The 13,433-nt window shown below is 37.3% G+C and overlaps 2 protein-coding genes across 3 annotated transcripts; both read right to left on the reverse strand.

Moving 5' to 3' along the window:
* Nucleotides 1–3,559: 3,559 nt before the first annotated feature.
* LOC118785537 (gamma-crystallin M3-like) lies at nucleotides 3,560–5,261 on the reverse strand. The gene is made up of 3 exons (XM_036540261.1): nucleotides 5,253–5,261; nucleotides 4,358–4,597; nucleotides 3,560–3,835 (listed from the first exon to the last, which is right to left on the reverse strand). The coding sequence occupies exons 1-3, from the start codon at nucleotides 5,259–5,261 to the stop codon at nucleotides 3,560–3,562; spliced, it is 525 nt and encodes a 174-aa protein (XP_036396154.1).
* A 2,896-nt stretch (nucleotides 5,262–8,157) lies between these two features.
* On the reverse strand, nucleotides 8,158–9,996 carry LOC118785548 (gamma-crystallin M3-like). Of its 2 annotated transcripts, none has more exons than XM_036540275.1 (3): nucleotides 9,982–9,996; nucleotides 8,607–8,846; nucleotides 8,158–8,433 (listed from the first exon to the last, which is right to left on the reverse strand). In XM_036540275.1, exons 1-3 carry the CDS (start codon nucleotides 9,994–9,996, stop codon nucleotides 8,158–8,160), a joined length of 531 nt encoding a protein of 176 aa, XP_036396168.1. The 2 variants fall into 2 exon arrangements, with proteins under 2 accessions (XP_036396168.1, XP_036396169.1); XM_036540276.1 differs by lacking the exon at nucleotides 9,982–9,996 and adding an exon at nucleotides 9,737–9,745.
* Between the last annotated feature and the right edge of the window lie 3,437 nt (nucleotides 9,997–13,433).

Here is a 13,433-nt window from a genome sequence, read left to right on the forward strand (position 1 = left end):
CTTGGTATTAACAAGCAAGATCTTCAGACCCGTAGAGCATATGCATTGACCTGAAATAAATGCAGAATAGTTTCTGTTGCAATGAACAGAAACAGGTATGCTAGCAGCTACTCATGTATGTGTGAAAAAGCATTTGAAAAGCCACAGGTTTTGTTTATGCACATCTTGTCCAACTTTTTCTCATTATTGTGAGATATGCTACAGTTATACATATGCTTACATCATTTCACGGGTATTAAACATTTCAGATGAGTCGTCTGTAATATATTGTGATAATGATAAAACTTGTTTAGACATGAATGATATGTCGGCCATTTTGTCCCTGAAAAATCTTCTTTGCATTTTTTTTTTTTATTGACAGTAAACATAAATATGCTATTTGAATTCTTATTTATACATTATGAACATAATTAAATAAATTAGCAAAAATATAAAATCTACGAAAAGTACAGGCAGATTGCGTTGGATGTATATAATGTCATTTTGTATGTTAAAGGTAAAACCTTACATATTATTCATGTTTGAAAGCACTGCAAAAAATGTACCCACGTTTTTATTTATACACTGCAAGTGAATGTTTTAAAAATAACTGAGTAGAAAAACAACTTTTTGCTGCTTCACAGAGCTTTCAAATTTAGATTTCTATTGTCTGTACATCCTATGAAGTTTAATAGCTATCGTCTCTGGTGGCATTGAATGGCTTGGGTCTGAGAGATGTTCTTAGACTAGTTTGTTATCAATAATAAAAGCTATAACAATATAAAGAGTTGTAATCAATAACTGTATGAAAACCTTCTTAGATATAAATTCATCTAGTCAAAATGTTCTAAAACAGTGTGGAGAGCAAGGGTCAATATAGCATCAATGTACAGTATATATATATGTATGTGTGTGTGAATTAGGCTACTGATGTTAATCGTATCACGTTTCACGGTCAGCATCACTCACTAGTTCAGATAACTCGCCCATCCCCCACAATCAGGTAAGTCTAACTAAGAGGTGGGGGGGTGATGCTACTAGCAACCCAGAAAATAGGGCCTATTTAATAGGTTATGCAGTTATGTTGTATGCTTTTTTGAAATAATAGTATTTATTATTATTATTATTATTATTGGATGGACGGTGCCTCCAGCATTCGCCTATACTGCCTATGCTATGGGCCGGGTCTGGTATTACCACAATGGTAGTCTCTTTCAAACATTTAGGAAAAATACAGAATTTTAGTGAAATATTAGGAGTATCTAAAAAGCAGGTGTTAGCTGATCAGAACGTGATTGGAGGACATGAGAGCTGTCTGGGGCTGTCTGGGGCAGCTGCTTTATGTGCATTCAGCGTCTTCAAAGTTCCACTCAGGTCAGCCTCTAAAAGTTCAAACAGTTTGCCAAGTCATTTGGATTTAATATGGGTGGCAGTGTGTCTTGTCCCTCAAACCGGGCACAGCAGTTATTAAGGGCTTCTGGAAGTGAGTTACTGAGTCATTTTGGTCTGTACTCCGATAGGCCTGGAGCCCTTGCCACAGTCTATGTGATTCTCCAACCTGTCCCTTTATTACCTCTTTACAGCCTTTATGGCCCTTTCCAAATTGTGCCTTGATCATCATCCCTGTTTTAAATGGCACAGCCTGCACTTTTAGTTTGTCACACACATCCTTACCACACCAATGCTTTTGATTGGACTCGAGGGGTATTGTGGGTATGCATATATCAATGCAGAATTTGTTGTAATCAGTGACAGTGCCAGTGTACTCACAGAGGCTTTAAAAACACTGTGGTCCATTGCCTAAAGACAATCATGAAGTTCTGTCTCAGATTCACTGAATCATCAGTGGACAGTGGGAGTGTTAAGCTATGGACTTCAATTTCTATTGATACTGTTACTGATAGGCAGTAACAGGACAGACACCTGATAAAATTTGCCATAGTGTGGTCATGGTAGAGAGTGGTAGTAGGTGTAGTATTCTGCCACCTCTTGTTGGGGAGCTGACATACTGCAACTACTTTAGGAAAACATTTTTAAGATTGCAGTAGTGGAAATCCCTTGCAATATTAGATAAGGCCTCCGAATGTGAGTTCACAGAGCTGTAAACAACAGTGTATAGCTTCATTCAGTAGTGTAAATAATAATCTTAGCTGGGATGAATGTTTTAAACCTTAATTAATTTATAAACCTTTTAAATCCTTATAAATTAATCTGTGGGAGAAAATAAACAGCAGCAAGAATTACAGATGAAAATTCTTTGCATAGATAGTGTGGCAGATTCACATGACATACTCTAGATCTGATGAACTTGGAGAGTATTTTCAGTAGACCAACAATTATGAATAAAACACACCACCTCCCTTCCCTTTCCCACTTGTTTCCAGTAGCTGATCCATCCAATATATAGTACAGACTTTATGTTGTCTCTTGTATTAGGGCCCAGCTAAACCTCCAGGATGTAGAGAACACAGCAGTTGAACACACTGGTTTCACTTGTAATGCAAAGGGTAAATCACAGCTAAAGATCATTTTTTGCCTACTTCCAGTTCTAATGAGAATTAGCATCCATTGTTATAATGTGATAATCATGATTTTAAACATGCAGTGGCTGTAAATGATGATTTTTCTATGGTGTGCAGCGAATGCACTCCTAGGGCAGGAAACCAGTCTACCACAGGGCTATTACCCACCATGCATCTCCTAAAACTGAGTGCCATACGGAGAAGCAATGAATAACAATTTTGGCATGACTGACAAAAAATAAACTTCAAGCTTCCAGTGTCAGGGAAGACACCCAAACCTCAAGACCAGAAAATGGCATCCTCTTAGTGTTGGTAGATAACCAGATATAGTGTTCACTTTATTATATGTAATAAATGTCACAACTGTTTTGTGTTGATGGATGCAAGAAATACTTTCTCAAAGATTTCATAACTATAGTAACTGTAGAAAATGAAAATCTAGCATTAATTGGTGGTTTGTTTTTGAGCAATGGCTGACCACTTCTGACACAAACCATAGTCACATCTTCTGTTAATGTAACTCAAGAAGATATTTGATTGTGCAAAGCCTCTGTATTAATTTTACTCAAGCAATACCAGCTGTGTTCAACATAGTCATGAACAGCATATATAGCAATGTTGGTGTATGACAGATCTGAAAGACCGGCCAAGGTTCAACCTAACCATGCTTTGTCCTTAACTTTTGACAGCAAAAGTCAGTGTACAGTTTTCTTTGTAATTGTAATTTCACCAACCCCTAAACTTGCTGTTTGCTTACTGTGCCGGTCCCAGAAATTACACAGTGAGTGATCCTGGAGGCACCTTGTGTGCTTGGATTTCTCCTGGATGAACCATCTTATATGGCAGGTAACTTATGGTGTGTGGATTCTCCTTATGTAGACATCTGCTGTACACATATTGAGTGTATAAATACACTCAATATGTTACTCTGTTTCTTATTTTTGCATGACTTGAGTTTCAGACAAATGGAAGTGAATTGAAAGTCAGATAAATGTGCTAAAATTCAAGATTTCTTTATTGGTTGTCACTCAAATTGTCAAACATTAAGGGCAGTGACTTTAACACATGTCCATGATGCGCCTCATGGACATGAATCTCATGTTCATGTATCCCATGTCTCTGAAGTTCCTGTACTCCCCAGGCCTCATGTACCACATCCTGCCTCTGTAGTGGGGCTGCTCGTAGAACAGCCAGTGGCCGTCCATCACATGGCAGGAATGGCACTCAGACATGCGGTAACGGTCCATGATGGAGTCACAGTCATCCATGCACTCATTCATCTGACCACCGAAGTTCTCCCTCTCGTAGATCCTCAGCCTGTAGTTTCCTCTGTACTGTTAATGATTAAAAAATTGGCACCAGCTGTCAGCACATTTTATGTAAATTGTTGCTTTACCTGCTGTCCATAATTGAAATGTAGTTATGACATCACAAATAACAATATCAGAATTTTTTGAGCCTTTCACTTGTTTTGGACCCAGTTTTAGTCTGGGGGATCCCCTATATATGCTGCTTTTCATTTCAACTGAACTGTCTTTTATTTAGGTTTGAGCAGTCCTTGTAGATATCCCAGATTCTGGAAATTGTTTGAACTGAGAATTGCCATAATATAACTTTTTTTTTCAGTTCTCAATACCAGGGAAGGCAGCTAATCTGGTCCAGCTAGCTAAAAATCACTGAATCAGGTGATAAGCAATCTAGCTGGAATAAACCCTTATAGACAGTACAGGCCTGCAGGACACGGGGTAAATAGACCTGCACATTATGCTTTTACTGATGTTCTGGTTGGCCTTAAATATCCTGAAACTCTATAGTGAATATGTATGAAACACTGAAAAAACAAATGATTTACTTACCATGGGGATCATACGGCAGGAGCGGATTCCGTCGAACATGCCCCAGCGAGAGTAGTCAGAGTACTCGCCCCTCCTCAGGAAGTACTGGTTGCCCATGTAGTTGGAGCGGTCGTAGACCATCCAGCACCCGCTCTCTACCCTGCAGGAGTTGCAGCGGCTCAGGTAGGAGCTGAAATCGGCACAGTCGCTGCTACACTCATAGTGGCGACCGCCAAAGTTCCTGTCCTCGTAGAAGATGATCTGGTAAAACAGCAATAATTCAGATTTCAAATTTTACTTTCTTTTGTATTATAAATCACAGCTGATTATTGAATTTGTATCCAATGACCAAACATTAGATGAAAGTGAATTTTGAGCAGTAAATAGGTTTAAGTTTACACAGCTATTTAAATTATCAAATTAGCAAAAGGACCTGGTTGACACAACGGCAAGCATGCACACACCCCTCCAGGAGCCTGAACCTGAGCCTGCTAACAAGCTTGATTTTACAAATGTGAAAATCTTACTTTACATTATAACTACAGAGTTACATTATAACTGACACACAGCAGTTCAATTAGTTGTTTATAAACAGCATTTCACTGTAAATTTTATAGTATTAACCAGCTTTATTTTGCTAAGTGTACATTTTATTCTTATCTCTTTTAATTATCTTTTATTTACCAAAAGTCTGAAAAAGTTCATCTCATTCTTTCCTCTCTGAGTTTTCCTATCAGAGCTGCATCAGACCAGTACACACTCTTGTACCAATCCTACAAACCTGTCCTGAAACAATCCATCGGCACCTTAGAGCAAATCAGTCCCCCCACCTCACACACACATACGCTAAACCTCTGCATGGAAAAATGATGTATTACGCCTCATCAGCTGTCCAGAGCATTTGATCAGTACATACCTTGCCCATGTTTGATGTGCTTGTGGGAGGCTGTCCGTTGAGCTGAGCTTCACTGGGTCTTTTATACATCTAACTGCATGCAGCGGTTTTGTTATTTAAATGCCTCTGCTGGATGAGTAAGCAGAATTGAATGTGCTGTAAATTTCAGTCAGTCAACTTTCATTTAGTCAGCTATTAATGCACTGTACATCAGCTAAACAATTAGACATCCTGATTGTGTTTGTTACATATAGATGGGATTTGCAGCACTCCATAATAGAGGGATTGACATGAATGTAAATATTGCGGGATAGCTATAATAATGTACCAAAATGTGGATTCACTAATGTGTGAATTGAAAACACATTTGACAAATAAACAGTTATTACTTTTGCACATCATATTCAACTGTTTCTGTTTGTTCAATTGAAAGGTCATCAAAAAGGGACCAATAATAATTACGCACACAAAATTTCATAAGTATCAAGCATATCAACTCATTTGATTCATCACATAGAACCTAAGATTATTGATGTTAATCTAGTTTCTTTATGTATGAAAAATGACATGGTTTTCTTTATATAGTCTAATGTTCTTTGATATTTAAAATCACAGTCACATATTTGAAGCCAAATGCCCTAATGTCCTTTCATTGAGAAAAATGGTGCTTTGAGCAAAAATTATGAGTCAGATATACACTTCACCAATTTAAAGGAAAAAACCTTTTGAACTTGGTATGATCTGAAAAGTGAAAGATTCATTAAAAAAAACATCCAATTGTTTATATGTACATATGAAAACAAAGACAAGTGTTTCTTTGTCAAAAAAGAAAGGAAAACAAACTTTATGCTGTTTTCCTGCAGGTTTGTTCCCGGTAAGGGCCCTGGTTGGTAACTGGAATGGTAAAACATTAATCACTTATGACACAAATTTTATGTCAGTCATTTGGCACCTGAGAAATCGCTAGAAGTACATAATTGACTCATAGTAATTTTGTGAATGACGATTAAGTTACAGTCAAGCCATTGTAATTCTCACTGACACATTGTGAAAATTATGAAATAAACGACCATAATTTACATAATTTATAAAAAGTACAGGACAATTTGGTTGGAAGTAGATAGCTTTATTTCTGCTTGTGAAACATTATGAATGCAACCTTATATTTCATGTTCAAAGGTATCGCATCAAAGTGTACCAAACACACAAACAACCTACATATAAAAACCACACAGAATAATGAACTTGTCATCTGTTTGTATTTCTCTGCAACGATGTCTCATTTCTCTTCTGCACACATCCTTCTTGTATTTTCTCTTTCATGCTGCCATGCATTGACACATTATTTATCAGAAGATTATATTTTCAGCATGCAAAGGAGACATGAGCTTGGCCACTATGTGCATTTTTGTGCATACAGTGAGTTATCCTTATGTAGACTACATAACACACTGCCCATATCTACTATGATATTTAAACATCAATACTGTGTTTCCATTCTAACTTCCCCACAATGTCCCAAAGCAGCACTGATCTCTGATCAGTCAACAGCAAGAGCATGCTGCTTTTTCAACATTAGGGGGCTTTGTAGTTTTGTGTAGCACTTTGTGGATAAAGATGTATTGTCTCTGGGGATGTGTTAGGAGGACTCATCTTTATAATGCAAATATTCAACAGTGTACACTTAGTGACATTAAGCAGTCGCTTCACATAAGGCAGATATTCCAGATTGAGATCAATGCTGGCAGAGTGGACACTGAGCATCCACGAATAAGCATTCTCAGAAAATCCTTGGAAACTGAAATGCAACTATTATGCCAAAATCTGTACAAAAAATGGAAGCGCCAAGTTTTAATTTCAGTACTAGTTGATCAACATTTTGTCCTTCAAGTTGACTCCCAAACACATGCAGTTGTTACTATACAAACTTGTCATTGTAAGTAATAAAAGTAACACTTGTGTTTGTGAGGAAAGTTAAGGACAAATGTAAATTGAATCCAGACCAAGGACAAAAAATCAAAACTCTCCTGTGAACAGGAGAGCCTGGTTAGGAGGGAGGTCCTGGATGACCAAGACCAGACTTTGACAATTCTCACTGCAAAGCTGTGTAAGACTCAGTCCACCACTTTGTGATTGTGTAACTGTAAAAACCCACAGCAACAAATGCATTTTGATTGTCTGTTTATTGCAAAGGACCTGACATTTTTTGGCACACAAATTATTCATCATTGTCAAAGTAGGATTTTGACATTATTGCCATGAACCCGCACCTCACACTATGTTAATAATACCACCGATGATATAAAAATAACGTGTTCATCAGTTTCATGACATTGTAAGTTGTGATCAGACTGAATTTGGTCTTTTAAAGCCAAATGTTTGTCCAGGTTTCAGCTGTTTCATTGTTGAAACTGCTAGCTCACAGCTTAGGATACTATTTGCACCTAATTGCAATTTTAATGATCTGTCCCATTTTCTCCTTTCTTACAATGTGATAATCTTGATTTTAAACATGCAATGACTGTATATGAAGAGGTAACTGGTGTGAAGCAAATGGCAGTCCAATACCACATTACCCACAATCCCTTTCATCTACCAAGCAGAGAGACAGTAGATAACCCCTAAACTTACAATGTGTTGGTCACAACAATGAAACTTTGAGTTTACCTAAAGAAGTTTACGTAGTGGTTTTCTTATATTTCCTCATCCACCTTATGCAGAAGGAAGCATACAGTGCATGTATTCTCATTATTAAGGCTTCTTGGGTATTGTAAATACAGACAATATATTTGTGTATTTTATGTCGTTGCATAACCTGAGTTTCTAATATGTGGATGCGATTGGATTGAAAGTCAGACAAATGTGTTAAAATTCAAGATTTTTTATTGGTTGTCACTCAAATTGTCAAACATTAAGGGCAGTGACTTTAGCAGATATCCATGATGCGCCTCATGGACATGAATCTCATGTTCATGTATCCCATGTCTCTGAAGTTCCTGTACTCCCCAGGCCACATGTACCACATCCTGCCTCTGTAGTGGGGGTGCTCGTAGAACAGCCAGTGGCCCTCCATCACATTGCAGGAATGGCACTCAGACATGTGGTAACGGTCCATGATGGAGTCACAGTCATCCATGATCTCGTACATCTGACCACCGAAGTTCTCTCTCTCGTAAATCCTCATCCTGTAGTTTCCTCTGTACTGTTGGTGAACAAAAGTCACAGAAGAACCATTAACACATTAGGTGGAACACAGGCTTAGGAAAGTACTTTTATGAATTTACAAATGCATAGGATTCATTTAATATTAGAAATGCTGCAATTACAGGCCAGAAAATGCTGGTGGATTTCTGTCAGTAAAGAATTAGAACTCACCATGGGGATCATACGGCAGGAGCGGATTCCGTCAAACATGCCCCAGCGAGAGTAGTCAGAGTACTCGCCCCTCCTCAGGAAGTACTGGTTGCCCATGTAGTTGGTGCGGTCATAGACCATCCAGCATCCACTCTCTACCCTGCAGGAGTTGCAGCGGCTCAGGTAGGAGCCGAAATCGGCACAGTCGCTCATGCACTCATAAGAGCGACCGCCGAAGTTCCTGTCCTCGAAGAAGATGATCTGGTACAACAGAAATAATACGTTAGTTACAGAGTCATTAGGTACACAGTGTGTACACTATTTTCTGTTTGTCTCTGGCTACTCGAGTCCAGGACGATCAAACTCAATACTCGAAGAGACACTGTTTGCTTCAAATGTGCTGTCAACTGTCAAAGCCTTAGAAAGCAAAGTAATTTGTTCAAATTTCAATTCTTACATTCTATCAAATTGTAAATCACAGCTGATGAGTTTATGCCCAAATGTCAAACATTAGATAACAGTGAATTTTAGAAGTAGTACATTTATTTATACAGTTAGGTAAATAGTCAAATCATCAAGCACATGGACCTGGCTGACACAAGAGCAAGCATACACACATCCCTCCAGGAGCCTGAAACCGTAGCACTCCTGATCTTCATTCTGCAGACTCAAGCCTACTTTTACAAACATGCAGTTCAAGCATTTTTTAATTGTTGAACTACGGAGTTCTGACAAACAGGAAGACTTCTGACTGGTTGCCAAAACATAAACAGTTTAGTTATTTTTATATTAACAGTATCCTTCCGTTTTAAATTGTGAATATCAAACTGTCATTATTGGTAAATATAAGTTCTTTTTTTTCTCCATCTTGAATTTTCTAAAAATCTGAAAGGTTTATCTCATTCTTTCCCCTTTGAGATTCAGTGACAGAGATGCATTATACCAGTACACACTGACTCTACTCATGTAACCCTGTTCCAAATCAATCCATCAGTATCACAGAGAAAATAAACAACCCCAGACCAGTTCCCAAATACTACACTGTGCTTTCTCCTTCTCCCCACCACACATACAGTAAATCTCTAATCACTAAATCTAAAAATGATGTATTAAGCCACATCAGCTATCCAGAGCATTTGATCAGTACATACCTTGCCCATGTTTGATGCGCTTGTGGGAGGCTGTCCGTTGAGCTGAACTTCACTGGGTCTTTTATACATCTAACTGCATGCAGTGGTTTTGTTATTTAAATGTCTCATCCTGATGAATAAGCAGAATTGAATGTGCTGTAAGTTTCAATCGCTCTATCATGGTCGTGCACAAAAGTGAGGGATGGGGGGGTGGGGGTGGGGGGGCGTGTCCATAGTGGGTTGTTCACAACCATGCCAAAGTGCACCTTACCTAAATGCATTATATTGTAACGCTACTGTAGCAATGAACCAAAACATGCATGTTAAGAGTCACTGATATATAAGTAAACCATCTGTAAATAGCATCAGATTTATTTTCTGCACATTATACCAGATTGTTTCATATTATGCCTGTGAAACATTATCACTACTGGGCCAATAATAATTATGCATACACCATTTCACAAGCATGAAACATTTCAGCTTAGTTAATTTCTGATATAAATCCTGATCAAGACTGTTGGCATTAATCCAATTTCTGTATGTATAAAACAAAAGCAAAATATCTGTGGTTATTTTGTCCGAAACATAAATGTCCTCAGAATTTTTTGTGTATGCAGGTGAAAGAACTTAACACTTAAAATGGTAGGATCACATGAGCCAAGTGTATTCTAATATTCTTTCACTCAAAAAATTGGTGCTTTAGGCAAATATTCTGAATAAGATACACACTTCACAAACTCAGAAGAAAATACCATGGATACCATGGTCTGAGAGGTGGGTTTCAAAAAAAAAAAAAATCATGTATACTTAAATAATTAATATGCATGCATAGCTTTTGGTCTCAAAAGGAGATAAAAAAGAGCATAACATGTAATTAACTAAAAAAGTGACTAACACACTGAATATAAGGCAGGGTTTACAATAGTTATACCAAAATAGACAATTAAGTTGTGAGCTAGCTTGCTGTATCGCAGAGCATTCAGTTTTAAGTTGCATCCTGCAACAGTAAGTAGGAACTGTTACCAGTGGTGTGCAGAAAATGGTTTTGGCATAATAAAAAGGTAAACATCCAAATGACCTGAAGGCTCTGCAGTGGTCCATTGGCAGTCATAGATAAATAAATAGTAGTCAAGAATAAGGTACTTCCAAAATCTGTCACTGCTTTTTATTCTAAAAAATATTATATAAAATACGATTCTTTAGATAAATGTGTGCTGCTAGCAATGGCAGCTTTTTTTAGGTTTGTGGTCTTTGCAGTTACATCTCCCTCCAAATTTTCTTTTTTGAAATCTAAGCCAATTACAGTCTACGGGCCGCAGAATGCACCTTCCATACCTCATAAGCTATTTAAATAACAATACTGGGTTTCCATTTTACCTTGAATGCTACAGAATATTAAACTCAGATCAGTCCGCAGCAAGATCATGGTGCTTCTTCACCACATGCTTGCTTCCTAAGCTCTGCGGACTGATCAGTGTTACCAAGACAGTTGTGTGGTTATGTAGCACTGGTGTCAATCCAAGGTTCTCCATAAACCTGAGATATTGTTCTGCACTACAGCCACATTTGCTGAACATCTACAGTGTTCTAATATCAAAACTAATCTCAGACTTATTATAACATAATAATATACATAGCTACTGCTTCGTCCAGGTTTTGGCCTTATCAAAGATGATATCAGAAAGTGAGCTAGTATTGACTGAGGAGTTAAAATCATGATCTTGGGGTGCCCTTTTCTCTTTTTCATTGTGCTTGTGCTGTACCACTAAAATTATGCATTGTAACATGGAACATACTTACTTTAAAGCTTTGAATCCACTGAACCTCATTCACAGTTGCTGCTCCAATAATATGCCCCAAATGATATAAATAATTTCATTCAGGGAAGCTGGAAACTCATGTAAACACAGGTATAAATGTCCAACAGCCAGACCTCTACACACAATGTCAAGCCTTCCTCATTTTAACATATTGTGGCAAAGTAGACAAGGTAGCTATAGGGTCAGTCAGATTTTGATGAGTATATCAGGACTTAACAAGTAAAACATAGAAAAGTGATTGCAAGAAATGACAAACTAATGTAACAAATTGATGTATAATACATACAGAGGGTTACAATATAAAATCAACTGATCGAATACAGAGCACAGCAACAAACTGACAATTATTTAATTATTTTAATATTCAATGTAAATATTTGATTTAATGAATAGTTATCCAATTTCATAATTATAAACCATAATAAAATGTCCTCTTTTGTCTGTATTTCTCATTTGAGTTTTGTAACGTGTAGTTGAATGACTGTTTCATATTTTAAATTTCTGTCCTATTAGTTGTACATTTTTGTGTGCCACCGCAATTTAAACAATGGTGCACAGTTGGGAAGGGTCATATAAGCACAGACACAAGACTATTTACTCAGAAATACTCTCTGATGTTATTACTCCAGTATGGTATCCCATCACACCCTGTAATGTGAGCTAGTATACATAATAAGAAAAGGAGTCTTTATAATGTATACAATTGTGATTGTAAAAGTGTTTAAATCAACAAGCCCTTGGGTACAGGTTTGGCTTTTTAGCATTGTGGTATTTTATTTATTGAACCAATCTCTTTGAGTTAGTAAAATAATTTAGCTTTTCAACACAGGTTGAGTGCCGTTCCAACAGTGTCTTGTGAGTCATGTATTTTACTGTTTTTCTGGTCATAGGGTGGGATCAGTGTAAATAAGCAGTAGCAGAGATGGGTCTAGAACCAGTAGATCCAGATGAGCTTCAGCACTTCTAAATGCAAATATCCTTTCAGGTGGCATGCAGTGTGAGCAAATGTCTAAAGAGAAGGACATATAACCACATGGTTGTATGATCAATACCCAAGTGAGAGAACAGCCATTGTACCCTCAGTCAAGGCATTTTACTTGAAATGCTTTAGGAAATATCTATCCATATAAATGGATAATATGTTAATATAAGCTTTGTATGATTTTCTGGGCAGTGGCATTAGCAAAACAAATAAACATTATGATGCGGTGTTGATGTCAACACCAGCAAGTCCCTGTTTGCATGATTAAGTGTTCATCCTGCACCATCACCAGCTCTGATGCAAGGAAATAGGTCAATACCCTCATCAGGACAACCTTGAATCCATAATAATAATTTGCAACAATTTATCAAATGACTTGATATATTGTACTAAAACTGAATTTCAATTCATAAGCAAGAAATTTAGAGAATAAAAAAACTTGAAATGAAGTAAAAAAATATATCCTGCAATTATACTGCCACCCTATTCTGATAACCGGCCTGCTCTCTGCCATAGGACATAATCATGATCATAACATATTTAATGGCCATATTTAATGTCCAAAAATACTGTCCAACAGATAATATAAGTGCGTGACGTATCAGTTTAGATGTTACACACCGATATATAATGATATACATATCCCATGATCACTGATGGAAGAATAAAACGATGCATTACAATGACAGGCCGCGAGTTGGCCTTTATAACATTCACAACAGAGTTCTGGCAATTCTTTGATACAGAGTCATTAGATTGGAACAAAGGGAAATCAAACATGAACAAATCATTTTGCTGATATGCAAATCAGGGTCATTTAGTTAACAATAGGTTTCCCCAGTCGGCACATTTTGTTTATAGATATAAATTTGAGCTGTGGAGCTGCAGAATAGGAGAGGAGCAATTGTAAACA

Source organism: Megalops cyprinoides, chromosome 11 (assembly GCF_013368585.1).
Source record: "Megalops cyprinoides isolate fMegCyp1 chromosome 11, fMegCyp1.pri, whole genome shotgun sequence".
Lineage (NCBI taxonomy): Eukaryota > Metazoa > Chordata > Actinopteri > Elopiformes > Megalopidae > Megalops > Megalops cyprinoides.